General features: G+C 46.3%; 1 protein-coding gene and 1 long non-coding RNA gene across 3 annotated transcripts in view; both read right to left on the bottom strand.

The window, feature by feature from the left end:
• Positions 1–26,109, bottom strand: part of LOC135370105 (uncharacterized) — a 164,056-nt gene that overhangs the window by 65,716 nt on the left and 72,231 nt on the right. For both annotated transcript variants that reach the window (XR_010415216.1, XR_010415215.1), the window contains exon 2: positions 17,249–17,414. This is a non-coding gene — a long non-coding RNA (uncharacterized LOC135370105). The remainder of the gene's footprint in view (positions 1–17,248; positions 17,415–26,109) is intronic.
• Positions 2,752–5,272, bottom strand: LOC135370093 (putative nuclease HARBI1). The gene is made up of 7 exons (XM_064603784.1): positions 4,649–5,272; positions 4,478–4,583; positions 4,188–4,392; positions 4,006–4,129; positions 3,803–3,926; positions 3,242–3,562; positions 2,752–3,105 (listed from the first exon to the last, which is right to left on the bottom strand). The coding sequence occupies exons 1-6, from the start codon at positions 4,983–4,985 to the stop codon at positions 3,244–3,246; spliced, it is 1,215 nt and encodes a 404-aa protein (XP_064459854.1). The 5' UTR covers positions 4,986–5,272; the 3' UTR covers positions 2,752–3,105; positions 3,242–3,243.

The following is a 26,109-nucleotide window of genomic DNA, read 5'->3' as shown; positions in this document are numbered from 1 at the left end:
TATATGACACCGTGCATTTCGCAATCAGCAAACTGCAATACGAACGCTTCTCAATGGAAAAGCCGATAGGAAGAGCGACCGGAAAGTTATTATTAGTGGGTTTTAGTATACCGTTGATAAAGTTATCGTCTGTATCGGAACCAATCGCACTCGTGCGTGACTCAGAATCTTATCCACTGATTGGTTCCGGTTGATACGGTGAGACGCTAGCCACGTTATCAACGGTGTTCTAAAACTCTCTATTCGCTGCCCCCCCCCCCCCCTGGGTACACCCCAAAAACCCTTACAGCCCCCTTCCAAACAATCAAGAAACTTTTCCTTTAACGTGATTTTATTTTTCTACTGCCGCAAATGCGGGGAGCTGCGGAGGCCTGGTGTTGCCACACGTAAAAAAAAAAAAAAAATTATCTGTAGATCAGAGTCCGAAAAATCTGTAGATGGAGCTAAAGATCTGTAGCCACTCAAAACTCAGTTTCTTCAAACTTCAAATCTTCAAATCTGGAATATCTGCCTGCGTCTCTAAATTAGTGGAAGAGCAAGGGATTATTTTGTTCCACTGCTGAAGACCACAGCCGGAATTTATTGCTGCGGCGCTCTGGCATTATATGTTGGAACTTTCGGTTTCGGTTTGCTATTTCCCGTTTTTTATGATTGTAGCAGACTTAGGTGTCCGCAACAATCACAATAAAAAAAGTGTCACTGCACGTAGACTTTAATACTTTGGCACGTGTATTCACATCAGCTATGCCGCTCCAATACATGAATAACGCATCGCGTGTAGTAGAAACATTTCTATCGCTCGTTCCACCATCACAGTGAGGCAGCGTTCACACGGGGCAACTTTTACCAGCATCTATGAGCAACTTTGGAGTTGCTGTTAGCCGGCAACCTCCAGCAACTCGAGTTGCTCAGAGTTGCTGCGAAACGCTCGCCGACCGAAAACCTCCAAGATGATTCTGAAGTTGCTCGTGCACCAGCCAATCCTGGGACGAGCAGGGGCACGTGACTTCTGGCGTCACATTTCAAATTTTCCGCGGCTTTTGACTCCTCCTTCTCCGGAACGCTTAATAGCCGTCGAAACCAGAACCAGTGTCTTGCATCGGCGTTTGCAGCAGATATGGTATGTTTTGCGTAAGATTCGTGACTATTTTACGAATTGACAGGATTCATCTGCAGGCCTCGAACTTCGAGTGGACGCCTGAGCGTCTGATAGCTCTCGTCAGGTTCTTCAGTGAGCGGGAGAACCTGTACGATCTGAATCATATGCAGTACAAAAACCGCACGTTGCGGCAACGGCAGCTAGGAGAAATTGCAAAGGAGTTGGGCTGCGATGGTACGTGGACGCATAAGAAAGCGTCCCATGCATGCTGCTGTAGTTCTCTAGCTTCTCACTGCCCTCGTTCATTCTTACTAAACTTCCGTAGGAAAAAATGTACGTTGCATGCAATCCCCCTCTTTGAAGCACTGGATATGCATGTTTAGTGGATCCATTACTAACCTTTGAAGATGAACACGTTGCTGTAGTAAGAAGTCATTTATTCATTTGTTAACATAGCACAACAACACACACTCCTACTACTTCCATTAACATGTGAGAAAGATGAACACAGTACATTGTGCATGCAATATTTCTTTGTAGCCAAGGCTGCACTCGCAAAGTTCAAGAACCTGAGGACATATTTCTTCAAGGAGCACGCAAAAGCTAATGAGAGGAAATCAGGATCTGGGACAAATGAGGTCTATGTCCCAAAATGGGACCTTTACAGTGAGATGTTGTTCTTAGCTGGTTGCTACAAACCAAGAAAGGGAGTTTCATCTCTGGACATCAGTGGCCTCAGTGGGACCCTGACAGAGGATGCCGACAGTGAGGCAATATGGGAGCCCCCTGCAGAAAACCCATGTCAGGCGTCGTGCACTGAGGCTGTTTCTCCGAGCCATGACACAAGTGAAAGTATAAGTGAAATTCTATTAGATGAGGTAAATTGTCATATAGCACATTATTTTAGAGAAGCAAGCAAGCAACGAAATAGCTTACAGTATGTACTAATGCAGCCAGATCCTGAGCCAGTGGAACCACCTCCAAAAAAGAAAAAGCTGCCAAGCTCTAGTGCAGGATCAAAAAAACAGACAGCTCCCACACCACAAGAAATGCTCAACAAAGCTATATCTGTGTTGAACGAGCCCGATGATATCCGGGACTCTGAGTACTACTTCGGCATGCAGGTTGCGTCAGAGCTCCGCACCTTGGATCCCTTACGAAAAGACATTCTCAAGCTACAAATACTAGAGCTCATACTTCAAACAAAACACAACGTGTCAATCTCAAGGTGCGTATTCCCAGTGTGCACTCTCTGAGCATGGCTTTCTCTGCATGGATAAGTGTTCACACATATGGCTGTTGTTTGGGTCAGAAAATAATTGCAACTTATTGACTCTTCATTTGGACGTTACCCAATCGTTGCAAAAAAAAAAAAATTGCTGCTTCCCGGGTCAGCATCACAACACTTGTGTACAAAATCTGTAACACTTTGAGCCTCACCCAAGAATAAAAAACAGAAAACTGCAAATAAAAAAATTTGCACTGAACAGTTTTTAGTTCCTACTATAGGTGCCTGCACACAGCATTGTCCTATTTTTGTTCGCTTGCAGGCCACAACAGGGTTTCACTCAAGTTGACAAGGCGTGAAATGAGCACCACAGCTTACGCCTTTTGTGCAATCACTTCCTCTAGTCACAAATAAACTAATGTTTGCTAAAGTTGTGTTTGCTCAATGGTAGTGGCAGTGGTGTACACATGTGGCTGCATACACATTTAAACAAGAGCAAAATGTGAGGTAGAATATAGTACAAAGAAAGTTGCTCCCCATGCAGAACCACTCTTGTCATTTACACAGTTCCAACACACTTTGGAGGATAATCTTCTGAGGGTACTCTTTAAGGGCCATGATGAACTACCCAATACACAGGGACCAAAGGAGACGGTGTACATGAGTCCTGATTGGTGATGATGGAATGTCCAGGAAGGGCAAGAATGATGAGGCATTGCACCAGGTCATTCAGAAGAACTGCTGGGTGTGTGTGGCCCGGGACACAGCAGTGGTGGTACTGTAAGAGACGAGATGTTCCCATATTACACCGCTCTTGAGCCAACCTTTCAAAGGCATGATATTCAACAGGCTTGTGTCAGACAACGGGACAATGGTGCAAATTACACAAGGGCAAGTAAAAAAGTAAACCTCACGTTTAGTGTGCATCTAGGTATTTGTCCTGCCAGGGCAGGGCACCACGCTCGCTCACAAAGTATTCCCTGAAGCGGTCCCTCATCGTTCGAGCCTCATCTGATGACTTGGCACCATACCCCTCGAGGTCCTCGAGTCCTCCTGTTGCTTGCGACGTGGGCTGCTGGTTTCCCTTGTGGCTTACAAAGTTGTGTAGAGCACAACATGCAAGGACAATCCGTGTCACGTTTTCAGGCAAGCCATTGATCTCCGTCAGCAGGACACGGAACCGCGAGCTCATTATGCCGAAGAATGCTTCAACCACATGCCGGGCTCGCGAATGCCTGAAAAAAAGGTGTTGTTCTGCACGTGATGTTTATGCACTTCTTAATTGTTCCAATTAATCTTGTAATTTCCCAATTCATCATCATTAATTTATCTGTTGTTTCACAATGTAAGGTACAAAATGACCTTTCAAAACACCCAAAGTAGTACACCTCTCATCTAATTCCTTGGCTGAAAAATGCCATGCCCTCTTAGAGTTCGTCCATGCCTCAACTAGGCATGACTCACGCAGAACTAACCTGTAGTTGTAAACGCGGTTTGCCTTCTGCTGCAGATCTTTCTGAGCATAAGGCCTCAGCATGTACTTCTTCAGGGGAAATGCAGCATCTGCGACGACAGCAAACCCCGTTGGAACTGTCTGGCCTGTAAATCAAATAATATCTACTAAGCATTTCATTTTTGGGTGATATTTTGAATGGGCCCGTTGAGAGAGAACAATTACCAGGAAGTGGGACAGGCTGAGGGATGTTGCAGTCCCCGCTGTCAAGCTTCCGGAACAACTCCGTTGCACGAAAGGTGATGGAGTCGTTGCACCTCCCATTCACTCCGGCATCCACGAAGATGGCCTGTAATTGAAGGAAACATAACGCTGCTTGCTTCTTTTAGGATCTATGTGTACTATACCTTCTTATCTGCGTCCACAAGTGCCATCAGCACAATACTGTGGTGACCCTTATAATTAAAGAACGAAGAGCCAGCCTTTGGAGGACACCGAATTCTGACATGCTTGCCGTCTAGAGCACCGAGACAATGGGGGAAGTGCCAACGGGCAAAAAACTTGTCGGCAACCTCTTCCCACTGAGCACTGGTAGCCGGCAGCCTCATGTACCTGGGAATAACATTTTACATTTATCACACTGAACTTACTAAATACTGAAATCCATACTCTAGTTCAGTACGATGCCCTAACTCACCGGGGAATCAGGTAGTCGCACAATGCTCCACAGACTTTCTTCACCTTGTTGTGGATTGTACTGGTACCAACGCAGTACTGATAGTGAAGAGAGTGGAACGACTCTCCTGTTAAAACGGGAATACGTCAGAACCGGAACAAATTAAGGCAATCATCCATAAACACTGATTACCTGTGGCTAAGAAACGGAGCGTGATGGTCAGCTGCTCCTCTACCGTTAAAGCTGGTCGCATCAAAGTGTCCTCACACTCCACAGCCTCACGGATGCCGGAGATAAGCTCTTCAAAATCAGTCGAGCTGATCCGCAAGTAGCCCCTGAAGTCGTCGTCGCTCAGCCGAAGGACAGGAAGTAGGCTGTTTTGCGCGCCAACTTGTGAATGGGCCTTCGATATCGCCTTCACCCACGGTCTCTTCCTTTTTGGCGACCTTTCACTGCCTTCACCCAAAAGCTCAGGTAGCAGTGCGACAACCAAAGCAGCAGCTTTGCGCTTTCGCGGCGAGGGGTTCATAGTTCCTCAATCCCAAACGAAACAAAACACTATATGTACACTGAACAAAGGAAACGCGGTATATACACTAAACAAAATAAACGACGCTGAAAAACACTCAGTTAACGATTATGCACACGTATTACAAAAATAACAAACTAAATAGGAAATATGATACAATATAAGACACGCAAAAAGTTCAGGGAAACTGGTTGAAGAACGAGAACCGAGAGCGAGAATCGACACGCAGTTTGCAGACGAAAGCGCCAAAACTGGAGGTCTGATCATGCTGATGGCGATGTGGTATGCTTTCGTTCATCCCATACTACGCATACTGCCCTTTCAATAAATTGTATTTATTGAAAGGCTGTATAAGCACAGCTTGGGAATATGTTTTTAAACTAAACAATATCAGAGTTTCACAAAAGTATTCATTTTTTTTGCGGATGATGTTCTCTCGGCAAAATGTGGTTGCCGGTGGGCGGAGCTATCGAGTTGCTGCGTGTGAACACGGAGAGGCGAACGTCTTGAGGTTGCTCTGGGTTGCTCGTAAGACGTCGGTTCGAGTTGCTGGAAAAAGTTGCCCCGTGTGAACGCCGGCTGAGCGAGGATCACAATAGACCGCAAAAACAATAAAGCTCGATATATTATTTCCGCAGACATAATGAAAGCGTACATGCGTGACGTGAACTATAAATGTTGTGGTTTCACTTCAAAGCCAGTCAAGTCAAGTCTGCGAGGCAAACTGGTAACGCGCACACAAACACTCAAGAAAACTGATTTTGCGTTGAGGCTCGCCAATGGTTCAGTCGCTCTAAACGTCCTTCTACCCCAGCAAGCCCCGCCAGTTTTGTGATCGACGGATCAAATCCTTGTCAACGGCGAAGGCGAAGTAGCTTGACCCAACAGCATGCGTTTCGTGTGCAGGAGGCCAGTTATGGTGGTCATTGAGAGGCTGTTTCTTTTCTTCGTTTTCATCAAATTAACGCCGGAAAATATTCTAAAAAATAGTCGGTAAAACGCTCACTCCCGCGTTGTGCTGACATTTTTCATCGTAGTCGTTTTGTGAACTGATGCGAAACACTGAGTGATCCATTCGTTGGAGCAAAAAATCATGAGATTTCAAGAGATCTCTGTAGATCTGTAGATTTTTCAAAAAGTAGGTAGATCTCATGATAAATCTGTAGGTGTGGCAACACTGCGTCCCTGAGCTTGCTCATGCAAGCTGCAAGCCGCGGGGACTCCCCTGGCTCGCCGCGTTCTTATTGGTCAGATTCCATGTGACGTTGCTAAAGATTCTCAGCAGGGAGTTCCGCTTGACGCCCGCATCCGTCGTCTGCTGTAGCGCCGCTTACACACGAATTATGCAAAAAGTATTCCGTCGATCGGGATGGGACTTTCGGAGTCATGGTCAGTGAAGGACGGGGAATCTCATTTCACTGTGGTTTCGGAATCGATCTGTGGTCGATGCGACTGTCCCTTTAAAAGACCGCGTGGGGGTCCCTCTCGTGCAAAAGCCACATACGGTCACACATCCGTGGGTAACACCCTTTACGTACTACACTGTTAAAACAGAACTTCACCACATAGCACGCTCCTAACCAACCATCATACCGAATGATATCATTCTGTGTCATGATTTGTTCAAAACAGGCGGGAGGCGCCTATCTGGGACAGATTATCTTGTCCCAGATAGGCGCCTCCCCCTGTTTTGAACAAATCATGACACAGAATGATATCATTCAGTATGATGGTTGGTTAGGAGCGTGCTATGTGGTGAAGTTATGTTTTAACAGTGTACGCATCGACCGGGATAACGTTGGTCGTTGTCTTCCACCTCGTGGCTTATGGCATCGCCCCATTTTCGGGCGGACGCTAGCTTTGCGGGAGAGGGCTCCGTTATCTAGGGGGATTGCTTCCGATGGAAGCTTCCTCCTCGTCGCGTTGGACGACGGACGGTCTGCAGCTCGTTTATCACGCGATATCGAAAGAAGACGTGCCTTTCCCTTATTGCTTTATCACCTTTCTTGCCGACGTCTTCTATCTCATGTGCAGATCTTCAGTTTTTCTCCAGCGTTTCTACGTGCCTCGAACCCTTAATAAAGGGACTATGAACTCTGCCAAGCTAGTCCGCCGACTGTGTCGACTCCAGACGGCGATCTTAACTTGTTGGCTGCGACACCTTTTGTATAGATGAATCTGATAGGTCCGTATCCTCACCGCCTATAGCAACCCTGCTAGCCAACCATCATCCCCAATGACAACGTTCTAGCTCCTGATTTAACAGGATAACGGGAGGCGGAGATTATTATGTACGGCATTATGGCTACAAAATAGGCTCCGCCCCCCTTTTTCAACAAATCAGGGACGAGAATGTTGTCCTTTCGGGATGACGGTTTGCTAGGAGCGTGCCATGTGGTGAAGTTCATCTTTAAGAGTGCAGCAGAACGGAACGTTATGTGTACCTCATAGTTGTAGTCTGATTGGGTTCTACAGTTCTTCAAGTGACGTAACAATGGATAGAGGTATCTGAATGACGGTACGTCCACACTCTTAAAAATGAACTTCACCGCATAGAACGCTCCTAGCCAACCATCATCTCCAATCATGTCGTTATCTGCCTTGCACTCTTAAAAATGAACTTCACCGCATAGCACGCTCCTAGCCAACCACAATCTCGAATGATATCGTTATCTGCCCGTATTTGTTGAAAAGGGGAGGCGTACGCCTTTTTGTGACACTTATGCTGTTCATAATTGTCACAAAAAAGGCGTACGCCTCCCGTTTTCAGCAAATCAGGGCAGATAACGATACCATTCGAGATGATGGTTGGCTAGGAGCGTGCTATGCGGTGAAGTTCATTTTTAAGTGTGTGGTTAGTTGAAAACAGGAGGCGTACGCATTTTTTGTGACAATTATGAACAGCATAAGTGTCACAAAAATGGACCTCCTGTTTTCAACAAATCGGGGCAGATAACGATATCATTGGAGATGATGGTTGGCTAGGAGCGTGCCACGCTGTGAAGTTCATTTCTAAGAGTGTACTCACCCGTACCCGAAAAAAAAAAAAGGTGCGTTTTTCGTTAACGCTGCACACGTTATGAAGGGGTAGTACTGAATAATAAACTGCAAATAGAATTACGAAACCCAGAAGAACAATATTACACCTATTATACTCGTAACCTAATCCCTGCAGACAGGAGTTCTTACCTCCTAGGCGCAATCATTTCTGCAGAAATCTATGGGCGATTTTCGTTCGCAGAAGGCACGTGAACGCTCTAAACGGTCATCATAAGAGTGGTACTGCGTGTTCCCCTACCTTTTCTGTAGTCAATGACGTATTTTTGAGAGGAGAAGGTTGAGCCGTTGATTTTTAATAAATTAAAGTTTGGTGCGTCTCGAACATGTGCTGCCATCTCGATAGAGTGTCGCGCACTAAAACATTTGCGAATTCGGGCTCAATACAAATCAACGGATAGTCCTGGAATTCTACAAAATGTGTCCATTGACAAGGGCAAAGCAAGGAGTACACGCCAATGCTTCTGTTTTGACGATATTTGACGCCGTTTCTGAGCGCTGTGCGAACAAACTTTCTCTATTGTCTTGCGAAGAAGTGATTCCCCCTTAAGGCAGGACGGCGTAACCATCATTCCAAAGGACATCATTACCTCTCTTGATTTGTTGAAAAATTGAAAGCCAAGGCTTTTTTTTTTGTCACACTTTGCATTTCTGTTCTTGGTTACAAATGGTTCATGGCCCATGGGGGATGGCGTCTGCTTTGTCGTATCCTGTTCCATTCAGTGGAATGGTACTCACTCGATTTCGCCATCTTTGTCTTTGTCACGGTCATCTCACAGCACCACAGGTGGCGCAACACACAGACGGAATTCAGAGACTGAACTGAAAGTATCGTTTATTTTATCGTCTGCAATGAATTGCGCTTCGTCTGCAATGGGTTTTTTGTCCCGTCTGCCACGAGCTTTGCATCGTCTGTGCTGCGTTTCGTCCCGGTCCGCTCCGTTATGTTTGCATATATGGCACATGTCCTATATTGATGTAGACAGTGTGGTGACAGACATTGTTTCATGTCACCACACACCAGACTGTGCGTGGTTATATGAAACTATAGCGCAGACATAGGGGATCAAATAGCGAGGGCTTTTGGCTGAAATGTTCCATTCAAATGCATCGGGTAAGTGTTCGCTGCATGTTAACTTTCAGAAGTGCAGGTATAGTTCCAACAAGACTATAGCCCCCGCAACAAAAAAAAAAAAAAATACTTGTACAGAATACTTCAGCCTGCCATCAGCCTGCACACTCTTAAAAATGAACTTCACCGCATAGCACACTCCTAGCCAACCATAACCCCGAATGATATCGTTATCTGCCCTGATTTGTTGAAAGCGGGAGGCGTACGCCTTTTTTGTGACAATTATGAACAGCATAAGTGTCACAAAAAAGGCGTACGCCTCCCGTTTTCATCAAATCAGGGCAGATAACGATATCATTCGAGAATATGGTTGGCTAGGAGCATGCTATGCGGTGAAGTTCATTTCTCAGAGTGTGGAAAGCACAATGTGACGCTGCTTCCCACAACGCTGCTTCCCATCTGTTTGCGCAGTCATTATCCAAATGTGTATTGATTTGGAAATTCATGCGAACTGCTTAAAAAAGGCTTCATCGCTGCCTTGCTTCAACGAGAGAATGAGATACACATTAAGACGGAAGAACCCAAAGAACGGCTCATGTTACGTATATTTCTCAGCAAAACGTCCTATAATCCACGCTAAAATCTCTTTCCTTTCGAACTATATACACAATGAAACCGGGAGCTATACCTCCCCGTCACGAGACAGCAACGAGATACAAGAGAATGTATGGGGAAGAAAAAGGAGAAAAAAAAAAAAAACACTACCCGTACCTCTAATGCCTCCCTGAAAAATTGGGCCCAGTCAAAACCTAGTGCTCTTACATCCATTTGCCGCCTTTCCGGATTTGTTGCTCTTGGACCATTTTCTACACAGTGCGAAATTCTGCGCAACGCTAGGCAAATACCTCGCTCGCCAGTGATGGATGATGTGAAGCAATTCGGGCGCGCGCGCGCGGCGCCATAGCAGGCATTAAGGTACCTACTATACGCCGAGGGGCGGGGAAGGGGGAAGGAAGACGAGAAGAAGAAGAAGAAGAAGTAAAAAAGAGGAACATAGGCCAAACGGAAATGGTTCCAAATTCTTCTTCCGATCAATGAGTGGGTGGTAATCATGGAACGGTATCCCTATACGCTTTCCGGCTCCGAAAGGCGGAAGTATGGGGTGGAGGATAGGAAGGAATGCATGTAGCAGGCGAGAGCACGTTTATGGTTACATCAATACTTCCGCTGAAGTTTGCGAGTTTGTAACCACCGGAAGTGCGGCTAGTAATGTAGTAACACATGTCCCACATGGAATAATGATGGGTAGAAATCCAGCGAACCGGTAGAGATGTAGGAAGGGAGTTGCCTCAGGACAGAAGACGCCGATATTTCGAACAGAGACTGTTCTTCTTCTGGGCACCGTCCTCATCATTGGCATGGTATTTAAAGGGTTAAGGGGAACCTTTAAACACGTCACACCTAACCCCTTAAATACCACGCCAATGATGAGGACGGTGCCCAGAAGAAGAACAGTCTCTGTTCGAAATATCGGCGGCTTCTGTCCTGAGGCAACTCCCTTCCCATGGAATAATGATGAATGGCGAAGCGACATGACTTAACGTCCTGTTACGGATAGAGAGTAGCGGTAGAAACTATTCTGTATTAAGAACGCGTCTATATACGTCCAGCAAGAAGGAGAGAGTGTCAAAGATTTTGTCACTGAGTTAAAGCATCTGGCACGTTACTGCGAATTCAAAGGATTCCTGAACGATCCCATGAGGGACCGCCTTATTACGTCTATTGGCCACCGAAGATACGCAGATACCAAGCAACCTTCGAACAGCGAGCCTTAATGTTCCAAGCAACTAAAACAGTCCTACATGCTGGGCCCGTGCCTCGTGCCTCTAACATTCTCGTCGTCTTTATCGTTATATGGCGATACATAACAGAGCAGAGCACCTGTTCTGCCTCTACGGTTGTCTTCATAAAAACACGAGACAGCAAAAACAGACGACACACACACAAACAACTAAATACAGTCGACCCCGGTTTATCAGGACTTGACCGTTCCAAATGTCCGGAGAGCGGGGCATGCGGAAAAGTGGAACAGGATACTTTGAGCTGTCCACGAGGCCTGTATTGATTTTGTAATGCATGCAAGATTACTAAAAACACCAAGTTCTGTTTTAGTGATGGCACTAACTCGAGTAACATTCTATTCTTTTGCTCAAAAAACACCAAAGGAGTTGTGAGTGCATTTCAGGTCTCCATAAGTGTCACCGGGCGTGATTCTTCAGTTTCGTCACCTGGTGCGCGGCTGTCGTTATTGTACGTAACTTCACGCGTATAAGCCGCACCGCAGATAAGCCACGGGGCAATACGAGACGACTGATTTGCGCGACAAAGGAGACCATAGAGAAGTCCATAAACCCTGTGGTCCATACTCCAGGATCGGCACAGTGTCCAACAGAGGAGATCAGTTCTGGAGTTCTACCAAGATCGGATTGTGCCCTTGTCGGGTGTTTTTCCTGGACTGATGGGTCAGTGATCTTCCAGAAGACGTGAATCACTGTCACCACTTTCCTTAAAGCTGCTTGGGGGAATGCACCAGGAAGATTAATCTACTCGAATGTGGACCCGTCCCTGTTACGCACTGTTCGTGCATCGGCAGGGCAGTGCTCTTCCAGAGACACTGTCGGCCCTTTCGTTAAAATCGGCGTACGGGGAAAATACCAGGAAAAAATAGTCATCAGATAAGCCGCACCGGTGGATAAGCCGCAGGGCGCCCGTGAGAAAAAAAAAATCGCGCATAAGCCGCGGCTAATACGCGTGAAAATACGGTACGCAACAACACCAACGACATCGGTATTGATGACGCACGTTTCATCACGCCCGTCCACACTGAGGTTCTCGAGATCTGCTGGAGGTCTTTCTGTTTGAAGGACCTTCCTCTATAGCTTCAAATGAATGCACTAGCCATCACCTCCTCATGGGTACGTTTTTAGTGTGTTACCCGTGTGTTTTTAGTGTGTTACATTGTTAGTGGATTCGAACCTGCGCCACCTCCCAGTCTCTACGTGGAAAAGCGATCACCACCTTGACCGCTATGCCACGGGAGGTGGTCCACATGGGTACAGTGGGAAATGGGCAACTGCTTGAAGCAGAGTACGGAGTAGTTCACTGCAGACATGTACAAGATACTCAAAAATGTATTTAAGATAAGATAATAAATACTAACGTTAGAATGTAATTAAGATAGAGTATAAATACCTGAAAATTAAAGTAATTAAGATAGAGTACAAAATACTTCGAAAAGTATTTGAAATACATTTAAGATACTATTTATCCTTGAACGCAAAAAGTCACCGGTCACTGGTCAATGGGGCAAGTCGCCGCTATGCGACATGAATCACCTAAACCCCGCGCACTATACACGCTAACCGCCGCTGTGTGATAGGAGTCATCTAAACACAAGTCCCCAAAAGATGACAAAGAGATACCACATAATTTCACTAAGTATATGTGTCCCAGAACAAAGCAAACTTCTAGCAAGTCCCTGCTCGGCGAGGTCAGAATTCAGTGTCACCGCGTCAGGGCACACATAATAGAACCCTCACTGGCCAAGGATTAGTACACACGGGACAAGATCTCTAAATGGGGACTTCCAAGAATGGCCAATGTCCGGGTCAAGTTCGAGGGACTCAGTAAATTTCCACTCAACAAGCAAGATAATGGAAAGACGAGACACAGAAAGTTTGAAAGGGACATCCAAAATATCTAATTAGAGTATTGAGTAGAAAATACCATAAAATGTATTTTAAATAGAGTACAAATACACAAAACAAAAAGTATTGGGTAGAGTACCAAAATACCGCAAATTGTATTTAAAATACAGTATTTTAAATACAATACTCCAAATACGTACAAGTCTGGTTCACTGTCTATACCCTCACCGTTGTAAACCCCCGCTTGAGGAAATATTGGTCTCACACTGACTCTGACCCGAAACTGGATAAGTGACGCGCAGATTGCTGGGTACTTTCCTATACAATGGTTCCTGGATCCCTGCCTGGATCTTGAAGCTGAAGCCCGTCCAAATCAAGCTCCACAATTCCCGACGTGCCTTGCTCGGCCTAGGTGGCGTTCATCAACTTTGCACCAAAAATCCACTAGTTTTGCAGATCGCGAGACCTATCCGTTTCAATCCCATCCAATCCACTTTCCACGCAAAATGGCGCTGCCCATGTTGGATAGGGGAGCAAATGGCGAGGATACAGGCTGATTGATAGTGCCCGATATTTTAAGATGTCATTTGTACGGAAAGTTGAAAAAGTGGGTGGAGCTACAGGTATAGGCATCGCCCGTTAATGGCCAGACTCCGTCTTTAATATGACGTAAATAAATAAACAAACGAATAAATAAATAAATAAATAAATCAACGACTCTGTTCTTCGCCGAAAGCGGGCGAACCAGACGGAGAAAGAGCGAAAGCGGCGTTTCAGAACACGGCGTCGGTGTGAAGAAGGCCTGCGCCGCTGCTGTGGCCAGGTCCCCCAAGGTCGCCATTTTCCCATGTATTTGTCCCTATCCCGATGCGTGCAATGCCGGAGGCCGCCCTTAGATACCCCATTGTTACCAGACGTTGGCTTGCGTTGGATTGTAGCGCACTAAAGATCCAGTTGAAGCACAATCCAAGCCAGGCCAAGTCACCGAAGGAGAAATGGACGACTGCGCCTGCGGCGCCTGGTACGACAGGTACGCTGTGTGATGCACGCAGCCGTGCACTAGATCCTTCCGATCGCTCAACACGTTTAAAAACGGGACCGAAAAGTGAAACACGACACAGAAAGTTGTTATACGCGTTTTATTTGGACATATAAAGACTAGATTCATTTGCAGAAACAACAAAAACATATTGCCGCTAAACTTAGCGCGCTGAAGTGATCCGGAACGGCAACAATGGGGTATCTAGTGGCGGCCTTCTTCGTTGCACGCTTTTCCGAGGTGAGTTTGGGGGACCTGGTTGTGGCTGTGTAGCAGTTAGTGATAGTTAGAGGTGGATCGAGGTAGATAGGGGTGGATAGTGGTGCATAATGGATGGGTCGGCTAAATGCTGCCGCATTATTTACATTAATCGTCCTACAATTTTTTTTTAATTCTCGGAACGGGGATGGTACGACGCATACTTAAGCGAATCTTAGGAAGAAACACGTGTATCCCAAGCTTATTACGAGAGTTCCCGCGTCAAAGATAATTCGTTCGTGACTGCTTCGCCAATGGAGGCAAAGCAGGGGGTGTTTTCACCTGCTCGGTGCTTAAGGGGGAACGTTTTATTTCTTGTTTTCCTTTTCCGCATATTGCGCGCGAAACGCCCGTCAACACTGATCAGGCGAAGCTAATTACGCTAACGACGTTGAAGGGATGTTAGCACGGAAACGCAGGCCAACGCATCCGGCTTAGTATATGAGATGCAGCGGTAGAAGCTGACGGAACGGCAGGCCCTCATAAAAGCTTCCGCAGTTCCGACGTCAACATCCGTTCCGGGCCCATTACAGGGCATGTGCCCAATGCCGGAGTGCTAGCAGCCAGAAATTATACACGTGCCCACAAAAAAAAAGAAAAAAAAGAGAGCAGCTATTATCGGAGAAGGCACTTCGTTGAGCAATGTTGCGTTAGGCCTCAAGTGAAGCAACTATATACGTGTTTTCTATTGAAGAGTGGAGGACGGGACAATGCGCAATGCTCGACTGCATCGCGTTACAAAAATATTCTATTCGATTGAAAACTGGAGGCATCTTTATAGAAGTCATGTAGCATACATAGTTTAACTTATTCCCCTGTCACCGGGCAAATGTAATGGCATTCTCTGCGAATGACATTCCCACCGAATGTCGTAGGTTTTTATTCCATCGAACTACAAGAAGAAAAAGAATGTCATTCGCTAATGACGTCACTGTCGATCACGGGCGCCCTCACGGGGGGGGGGGGGGGTCGTTGCCCCCCCCCCCCCCCCCGATTTCCAGATTGTCAAACATCCTGCCAGAATACCAAATATTCTGCCCGTCCCACCCGTTTGTAAAAAATCCTGGCGGCGCCCATGCTGCCGTTGACGAGACACCAGGGTCGATCATATATAAGTCTATATGCAGGTTCGTTCGTTATAGAGTGATTTCGTTTTCTCGAAACTAGCGAAACATTAGAGTATTCTATAAAATCGTTGCGTTTTGGGCGACGCTGAGTACGCTGCGTATCATAACCCAAGACAAGTAAGAAGCACATCTGGACCACACTTGGTAACATGGCTACAAGGAACGCGGGTAGATCTCTCTGAAAGTTTGCTTAGCCTAACCAAAGTTAGGCTTAACCTAACCCAAGTTTGCCTAACCTAACCCAACCTAACCTAACCTAAGTCGGGTTAGTCCATCCCAAGTTAGGCTTAACCTAACCTAAGTTTTGCTTGACCTTTGCTTGAGAATCGCCCAGCGAATGAGTTCCGGGAACTCATTCGATTTTCCTTCTCGCACCGACCGCCTGCACTCGCCAGTAGAAAGGTAATAAGAACAGTAACGGTAAACCGTTTGGAGGAATTAAACACGGATGAACAGCTCTACTCCAATATAAGTGTCGTTCCCAGTCGTCTCTAACGAACTCGCAATAGATACACTTGACTTGACTTGTCTTGGACTCTTGCCTTGTCATACTTGGCCAACTGAACGTCGTCAAAAACGCAACAGTTTTGTGAAATAATGGGATGTTTCGCTATTTTCGCGAAAAATAAATAAAAATATATAAAAATGTAACGAATGTACCTGCATATAGCTTCGTATGTTCGGCCCTGGTGTCAGCCACAGTGACGTCATTTGCGAATGACATTCGTTTTCTTTGTGGCGCTAGATTCAATACAAACGAACGACATTCGGTGCAAATGTGATTCGCTGGGAGTGCTATTCAATTTGTATGACAGGGGTGTTTATCTGTATTAAATATAATATAATAAAGCCAATGCGAGTTTGAGCTCATGTTTTGTCATGAGTTCCAGCGTTCGTTACGCGTATTTCCAGCGGACCGATTTCAAACGAATGCGATATATGTCAGCTTTATACTCCTGTCACACGGGCACTCTTCAATGATTATTGGAAGCAACGGTCATGGAACATGTGCGTAACGACACCTAGCGTGTAACGTGTAAACCTGTCAGGGAGCATCGGACTATAATTGGACCAAATGCACTTTAAGAGCTTCACACGTTGCACGCTTGGTGGCGCTAAGCGCATGTTCAATGGCCATTAGTTTCAATGACTATTGAAGATGGTTGTATTAGAATAGGGTACGTAAGAGCTTTCAGGCACCATTGAAATTGGGGGCTACTCACTGCGCATGCTCACAGCCCAATCCGTGTTTTGGGTTTTTGAGGCGCACGATATTTTTCAAAATTAGCGTGCGATGCCCGAACTCGCCGCAGAGTGCGCTGGCGTCGCCGTATAGGGGCGCGAGACGTTATGAGGGCAGTGGAACTAACGGCAAAGCAGTAAAAGAAATGCACGTCATCTCGTGTAACGCATATTCAAGGATGATATTTACAACCAAATCATGTATCTTTCAAGTTAAACGAATTTCGCGTGCACAAAATCCATACTGCGGCTGCCGCGTGATAGTGCTGGAAGCCCAAAGTGCTCGCGGTTTGGTTTCACCAATAGCTTTGAGCGTACTTCAACTCTACCAAATTGGTGGCGCTGATCGAGCACTATGACGTCATTTGTTTACAAAAAGGGAAGGTCTAGTGGTTCAAAATTTTTGTTGCGCCCATTGTAGGTGACCCGAGATCGAACCCTATGGATCGAGTGTCATTTTTTTTTTTGATATTACTTGGCGCAATTAATGCAGTGAAATGAAGAAATGGCGGCTCATTTCGCCGTGAAGTTGGCCCTGGACGCACGGACCTTCCCGACCAACACGGCAGGCAAAGCGCTCGGTACTCGAACGCCGCAACCAGCCGAGCGCGCGAGTCACCATTCGCAGCAGGATACATTTACAAATGGCAGCACGATAGTCAGAGTAGAGGTCACCTTCTGCGCGACTCTCTTTTCTTGGAAGCATCGAAAAAGACGAGATTCGGAAGTGGAGACATGTGTAAGCGGATGTCATTTCTTACCCGAAGTGTCCAAGTGGATGGCTGCAGCCACACCTCCTGTCGCGCTTCATCAGTCAAGAGCCAAAAAAGAATGTCTCTTCGGGAAGGCCAATTTCTCTCGCTGCTCTGTTTTCGTGTCAGTCTCCCTTGCCACTCCTCCCTCACTAACCACCACACCGTGTGCTGCCTGAAAGGTTCGGAACATATTTATTTATTTAGTAGCACTGTCGGGACGATGACTGCTGTGGTTCGAAGGTGCCGTTAAACAGACAGAACTGTAGCGCCGAAATTATATCAGGTGCGTGTGGTTCAGTTCGCGCTGTTAGCGATTTCGTAATCTCTGTGTTTTCCGCTTTCGAGATAGTCGGAGTCTTTGGAACAGTATGCTGGCATTGCGAGCGTTTTCGATTTGTTCTTGGCCAATCAGTCTAAAGCGCGACCTACTAGATTATAACGACCGTGTCACAATCAGCAACCCCTATGAGGAGCCAGTCCGAACTATCCGCCAGGGGCGCTACTCATCGGCACGCACCGATTGGACGATGGAAATTTGAATTCTGAACGCGCAGAAGCGTATGTACGACTACCGTAGCAGACGACAGCGATAGCTCCTATGAACGCGTAGAATGATGATGATAATCAACCTCAGAATGAAACATCTGTGGAACGTCCACCGCCTGTACAGAAATGCTAAGCTAAGATGAAGTATTGTAGAAGTTGAGGAAGGAATAACTGGGACGATGGGAAGCGCCACCGCTAGCTTCCAAAAATGCGGCGCTGGGAAGGGGTACGCATGACATGGTCGTTATAATCTAGTAGGTCGTGGTCTAAATAGGGTCACGTGTGATGTTGGTTCCGGTGAGTAACGTTCCACTGAGCAGTGAGCAACGATCAAGTGTGACTTGACGTCTTTATTGCTTTTTTAGCATTGTAGTTTTAATCTGATGGAGAGCTAATCTATTAAAGCCGTACACTCTTAAAAATGAACTTCACCGCGTAGCACGCTCCTAGCCAACCATCACGTCGAATGATATCGTTATCTTCCCTGATTTGTTGAAAACAGGAGGCGTACGCCTTTTCTGTGACAATTATGAACCGCATAAGCGTCACAGAAAAGGCGTACGCCTACCGCTTTGAACAAATCAGGGCACATAGCGATATCATTCGATATAATGGTTGGCTAAAAGCGTGCTATGCGGTGAAGTTTGTTTTTAAAAGTGGAAGTGGTATTCTTACAACCACCTACGTTTACAGCACTTACCTTATCCGTACACTCTTAGTAATGAACTTCACCGCATAGCACGCTCCTAACCAACCATCAGCGCGAATGATATCGTTATCTTCCCTGATTTGTTAAAAACGGGAGGTGTACGCCTTTTTTGTGACAATTATGAATCGCATAAGTGTCACAGAAAAGGCGTACGCCTACCGCTTTCAACAAATCTGGGTAGATAACGATATCATTCGCGCTGGTGGTTGGTTAGGAGCGTGCTATGCGGTGAAGTTCATTTCTAAGAGTGTATAATACAGCTACAATACAATGCAGATTTTCTGCATACAACCGGGCTTATGGGCATTCTATGACTGGCGTTATACCTACAATACAGCACAATACAATGCAAGATTTTCTACATTTTCTACACACAACCGGGCTTATGGACATGCGACAAGATGTCCCGCAGCGATTGCGACATTTTACACTCACTTGGCCGAAAGTTTTGAACTACACTCTTAAAAATGAACTTCACCGCATAGCACGCTCCTAGCCAACCAACTACTCGAATGATATCGCTGTGTGCCCTGATTTGTTCAAAACGGTAGGCGTACGCCTTTTTTGTGACACTTATGCTGTTCATAATTGTCACAAAAATGGCGTACGCCTCCCGTTTTCAGCAAATCAGGGCAGATAACGATATCATTCGAGATGATGGTTGGCTAGGAGCGTGCTATGCGGTGAAGTTCATTTCTAAGAGTGTACATGTTGAAGTCCATCATCTCTGTTCATCATCTTTTTGTTCTCTCATCGCGTCATCATCTGTTTGCACTTTCCTTGCGTGAGTGTACTGGGGTAGCCAGTTCGACTTCGTCGAAACTCACATCCCCATTGTTTTGTTGATCATATCACCATCACTGCAGCACAATACAATACAGCGCAATACAGCCAATAAGTCTACAAGACAGTACCTACAATATTCGCACAGATAGAGTAGTACGTACCTCGCGCGCTCATGTTATGCACATTTGGTCAACAAGTGAAATAAATATATTCAACAATAACCACCCACATTTACAGCAACAGCGCCTACATCACATCGTATTAAAGTAGCACAGAAGTCATTTTTAACACCCTGTTTTCTTCCTATATAAAACTGTTAAGTAGGCCAGTAAGATGCACTATGCGAAGTAATTCCCACCACAGAGTCATAATTATCGCAGAAATTGAATTTAAAGTACGCCGCAAAAAGCGACAGTACGCAACCGCGGTGAAGGGTAGTACCAGCCTGTGATCTACAGGGTGTGTGCAGAAAAACGTGACCCGCATTTAGGCACATAGCTTGTTGCCTACCTAACTAACGAACTTCTGGTGGCGCACGATGGCGCATTTATGCGTGCGAAATCTGTAGAAAAATTGTGGAAGCCATACCCGGCTTAAAAAATAAACGGAACAACGAAAACGTCGGCTTCCGTGCATCAGAATAGGGCAACATGGTGGACAACAGGGTGTATGTGAAAGGGCAACATGGTGCACGTAGGAGAGTTGTGTTCCAGTACCGCTAGGGGAGCTATCGGTGCATAAATCGAAACGATGTCCCACATGGATGCTCATCGGCAGTACCCCTAGCGGTGCCTGCACATAACTCTCATGAGACCAAAATGCACTACCATGCACTGTCATGACCGCCCTATTCTAATGCATGGAAGCCCATGTTTTCGCGCTCTGTTTATTTTTTTTACACTGAGTATGGCTTCCAGGATTTTTTTGTAGCTTTCGCACGCATAAATACGCCGTCGTGCGCCACCGGAAGTTCCTCGGCTAAGTAGACAACGAGTTACATGTAAAAATGCGGGTCATGTTTTTCTGCACACACCCTGTACTTGGAACCTCGCGCTGACGCTATAAGGAGAACGCTCCCTGATTGGTCAAGATATATGTTGTCTGCTGCTCCTCTGTCGTCTGCTACTCGGCTGCTCGGGGCTCTGAAAAAACCTTTCTCCTGGCTCGTAATGATTCGGCCGCTCCTTCTATCCCCAATAGACCTCTCCCTGTTTGTAAACAAATGACGTCATAGTGTTCGACAGCGCCACGAATTTGGTAGAGTCGAACTACGTTCAAAGATAGTAGCGAACAAGGTCTCGCCCGAAAGCCACGGTCTTGAGGGGATTCCGATGGTCTCTGAAAAGGACGCGACGTCCGGTCCTACTTTTCTTACAATAGGAGGCAGCGAACAATTGCCCATTCGTGGAACTCAGCTCCGATCTGTTTTGGTTTCGGTGTGTCTACCAACGGTCATGATGACGTTTCTCGGGTAGAGGTTTATTCTCCCGGAGAACTGGCAAAACTGGTTTACGGCGGCAAAGGAATGAGGCGCTGACCCCCACTGACCGGCGAACCAGAACGAGTTCTCCTTATGACGTCATCGGTGACGTGGCATCATGCCTTCTCCTCCTCCTAATACCCGGAGTGGCGTGTTAAAGGGAGACTCCGGGGCAATCCGAAACTACTATAATGACTGTGTAAATAAGCTCATTACATTCTTCTGGAGTGATAAATAAAGTTGGTTTGGCAGTCAGTGACTCGGTAGTTGCTAAAAGAGCTGCGAAGCTCAAAACGAAACCGAAACTTCTGAAGCTTTCCGCTCCTACCTTCTGTACCATGCGTGACGTCACCGGTAGTCTCGTGCGGGCCACCGGCTCTTTTTCGGGCATGCGCTTTGTAACTTCTTCGTGCCACATGGATGACGAGTCATCTGCTTCCTCCATTTCGTTCTAAAATATTCGCCAGCGGTAAAAGCAAAGCATACAGAAAGCCGTACACGAGGAATACCGGTGAGGTGAAGCCCAGTGTTGCTGGACTGCTTTTCCGTGGAAGAGCGCCTAATCATTCAAAGGAGATATTCCTTTTCTAAACATCTGTTCCACATGGGGATGAGAAATTGTATTCACCGAAATATCATACGGTACGGATTGATGTCGCACTGTTACCTCAACACGTTTTTGATGCGGAGTCTCCCTTTAAGGGTGAAGGCGCGGAGCCATGTTTATGTGAGCTTTTTTTTCTTCTTTTTCTGGGAAACAAATTGCACACATCAAAACCTTTAGCGCCATTCGGTAAAATGACACACACACACACTTTCATCAGACGTCTTAATCTGAAATTTTTTTAGAAGGCCCTCTGTACAGGTCCCCCAAGGTCGCCATTTTCCCATGTATTTGTTCCTATCCCGATGCGTGCAATGCCGGAGGCCGCCCTTAGATACCCCATTGTTACCAGACGTTGGCTTGCGTGGATTGTAGCGCGCTAAAGATCCAGTTGAAGCACAATCCAAGCCAGGCCAAGTCACCGAAGGAGAAATGGACGACTGCAGCGCCTGCGGCGCCTGGTACGACAGGTACGCTATGTGATGCACGCAGCCGTGCACTAGATCCTTCCGATCGCTCAACACGTTTAAAAACGGGACCAAAAAGTGAAACACGACAGAGAAAGTTGTTATACGCGTCTTATTTTGACATATAAAGACTAGATTCATTCGTAGAAACAACAAAAACATTTTGCCGCTAAACTTAGCGGGCTGAAGTGATCCGGAACGGCAACAGCGGGGTATCTAGTGGCGGCCTTCTTCGTTGCACGCTTTTCCGAGGTGAGTTTGGGGGACCTGCCTCTGTACTCCTTTAAGTGAACGAGAATGGGAGGAAGAAACCATCGCACGCGCGTCCCCGCTGCTGGTCTCGGCGAAAGAGAATGCGAAAGATGCGACGCGACGGAGAAATTCCGAGATTATACATTCACTTCTGGTCCACTTTCCTCGAGGGGTAATCGGCTCAAGACATCTTCACGGTGAGAGAAAGAATCTCCGGGAGACGAGCACAAAAGCCTAGATGAGACATTCTTTCCTTACTCAGATCTACAGCGTCTACGACGGCGATCGATGGGGCCAAGTTAAATATGTGGCAGAAAGAGAGAGTGATGGCTTTGCGACGCTGTCTCGTAACAACTAAGAAGGATGAAGTCGAGGCCGACACTTCTTTTTTTTTGCGAGGTTGCTAATTATTTGTAACAGGCGAGCGCGGTTGCGGGTATATACCCGTGCAGTTTTCGCTATTTACGGGTAGGAACTCAGTGTCGCTGAGAGTTAAAGTACACTCTTAAAAATGAACTTCACCTCATAGCACGCTCCTAGCCAACCATTATCTCGAATGATATCGTTATCTGCCCTGATTTGCTGAAAACACGGGGCGTACGCCTTTTCTGTGACAATTATGAACAGCATAAGTGTCACAAATGGCGTACGCCCCCCGTTTTCAACAAATCAGGGCAGATAACGATATCATTCGAGATAATGGTTGGCTAGGAGCGTGCTATGAGGTGAAGTTCATTTTTAAGAGTGTAGGTAAGAACTCCTATCTTCAGGTATTTAGTTACGGGTTCGATAGGAGTGATATTGTTCTTCTACGCTTCGTAATGATGTTTACAATTTATTGTTCGATACTTCTCCTTCATAACGTGCGCAGCCTTAAAGTGCCATTCCGGACTCGGAAAACAGCGTTTATTTTATTTAGTCCATGAATAGAAGGTGCCTCAAGGATCCTATACGCGAAATTTCAATCCTGTTTACGAACGCTGTGCATTTCTGTCAATTTTTGAAGATCTGCTGAGCCTCCACAAGCTTCGATGACGCGACGAGTGAGTGACGCCATCATAAGCCCACAAATTGCCATGATGTCATCTTCTGGACGGGCAACCCGTCTCCTAGCAGGTTGGAGAGGGCAACCTAGCCTGGACGCCGGCATCCAGGGAGGGTCACGTGGTGGAGAAGTCACGCGAGGCTGATCGACAGAGGGGAAAACAGAAGACATTTCTTCTCCCTCCTTTGTGTTTTCCTCAAGGTCGGAGCGGTCGGATGGTATGTGACGTGGGGCTCCGCTAAGGGTGTGCAAAAAGTGAGCCCGTCGAAAAGACGCGAAGGGCTACAACGTTGCCAGATGACAGCCCGGCGCTCCGTCGGAGTATAATATGACGTCACAGATCTCAAAAATAAAAATTAATTTTCTCTACCTTTCGCGTCACGTAGAGCCGAAATATTTTGCAGGAATGTAAGGTGAGACAAGAAGATTTCAGTAAGATAACTTTGGTAGGATTCTGAAGACACGAGATTTAGTCCGTAGTGGCACTTTAATACGGGTGGGATACGGGCGAGTAGGCGTAGCGCCATCCACACTCTTAAAAATGAACTTCACCGCATAGCACGCTCCTAGCCAACCATAATCTCGAATGATATCGTTATCTGCCCTGATTTGTTGAAAACGGTAGGTGTACGCCTTTTTTGTGACAATTATGAACAGCATAAGTGTCACAAAAAAGGCGTACGCCTCCCGATTTCAACAAATCAGGACAGATAACGATATCATTCGAGATTATGGTTGGCTAGGAGCGTGCTATGCGGTGAAGTTCATTTTTAAGAGTGCAGATACCTATATCTATTGCCATGTCATCTGAAGAATTGTGGCACCCAATGGACGCCAACGCGATCGTGCACATAACGTTCCGCTCTACATACACAAAAAATGAACTTCACCAGATAGCATGCTCCGTGACAACTATCATCCCGAATGACAACGTTCTCGTCCCTGATTTGTTAAAAACTGAAGGCGGAGCCTATTTAGTAGCCATAATGCAGTACGTAATGGCTAATAGGTTTCGCTTATCGTTACCAACAAATCAGAAGCTTGAACGTTGTCATTGGGGATGATGATTGGCTAGAAGCACGCTATATGTGGACCTATCGGAGATACGGACCTATCAGATTCATCTATACAACAAGTGTCACAGCAAACAAGTTAAAATCGCGGTTTGAAGCTGACACAGTCCGCGGGCTAGCTTCTTAGAGCTCATAGCCCCTTTAAGCCGAACAACGCGCGAACGTTAAGCGAAACAGCACGCGATAAATTTCATAAAAATTATCTCGTTCCTTTCAACTCAATCTTATCCGGCAACACACACGCTTATTATCTCACAAGATGGCGGTTAGTTTGTACTAGCTGTTTCTATGTCGGTTATTTTCCCACGTAGACTCACTGAACAGAACTGCACCGCGTGGCAGTCTCTATGGCAACCGTCAGTCAGATTGCCAACGTTGTCTTTTCTGATTCGCTTCGCAGTTGCTGTTTTCTAGTAGAAATTCAGTAACACTCCGGTTTACGGGACACTGCGGGCATAAGTCCACGATGCGGACGAGTTTATTTATCCACTCTCACGTCTAGTTGCTACAATCTGAAGCACCGCATTCTCATTCCGGCACTTTTTTTTTTTTTCGAATTCCACGAAGAGTGACTGCGAATTTACATTCCCTGAAGTGGCTGTCTCCCGTAATCTGGTAACATGTCTTCACCACATTAGACCCTGAAGACCAACGATTGCAAAGTACCATACTGCTATCCCAACTGGAGATTTAATCCCTCATGGCGAATTCGACCGGTGGATGGATCTGGATTCGGATTCAGTGAGAACTCCAACAAATCACATGCGGGGCAACATGCGGGGCAACATGCGGGGCAACATGCGGGGCAAAGCAAGTAGGTGAGTCGCCCACTTTACCGAATGTAGACGTCGACTTCCGCCAGGCTCTTGGCCACAACATGGCTGTGTACTTTTCTAGCTTTTCTATGTACTTCCTGTAACCCACTCGTCCCATGTAACGCACGTATGGGACCTTTGGGAGTTCAATAAATTGATTGATGGCTGTTTTTTGCAGCTCTGTTGCATATGGCTTTTTTTTTTACCCTGTTGTTCCTCCACATCTCGTATGTGAACGTTACCCTTATCCTGTTCTTTTAATCCAAATTTTTTCTTCATGTTTTATCATGCATTTACAGCCCTTTCCACTGTGACTGCGTCAAGGACTTCCTGCTGTCCTGTCTCCAACTGTTCACGCCTGTTCGCCGCTCATAGCCAGAGTTGCTACGCAGCGCTACCACGGAATCAAGAAGATGGCTACATCTTCACACATTCTACACAACCGGTTTAAAAGCTCTATATAGGACCGTCTCCCGACGCTCGTATGCCCTCTTGAATGATCATTGAAACCTATGGCCATTGAACATGCGCGTAGTGCCCCAAGCGTGTAATATGTCAACCTGTCAGGAAGCATTGAATCCGATACACTTTGCGTAGTTGGCACGCTACGCGTTTGGTGGCGTCACACGCACGTTCAATGACCATTGGTTTCAACTATCATTGAAGACTGCCCGCGTTTAGCAGGGGTATTACTGTTTCCTTCTTCACTTCTAACTTGTTAGGTGTTACGTACGGACATACGCCACCGTCGATGTTGGTGGGCCCTGTACAGTTATCGCTTTAATGGGGTGGATCTAACCAATGATTGTCCCTTAAACTCCTGTCACAGATACTCCTGCCCGTGTGACAGGGGTATAATTCTGCTATCTCACATTTGTACCGAAAACCTCCAATTAAAAAGTTAATTAATGAGGTTTAGCTAATTAGTCATATTGCGTATTTGCGCTGTTAAAACAGAACTTCACCACACGACACGCTCCTACCCAACCACCATACCGAATGATATCATTCTGTGTCATGATTCGTTCAAAACAGGGGGAGGAGCCAATCTGGCCGGACAAGCATAATGTGTCCCAGATAGGCGCCTCCT

This window comes from Ornithodoros turicata, chromosome 10 (assembly GCF_037126465.1).
Source record: "Ornithodoros turicata isolate Travis chromosome 10, ASM3712646v1, whole genome shotgun sequence".
In the NCBI taxonomy this organism is placed as follows: domain Eukaryota; kingdom Metazoa; phylum Arthropoda; class Arachnida; order Ixodida; family Argasidae; genus Ornithodoros; species Ornithodoros turicata.
The sequence above is the reverse complement of the archived record's forward strand: the minus strand, read 5'-3'. Positions and strand labels throughout refer to the sequence as shown.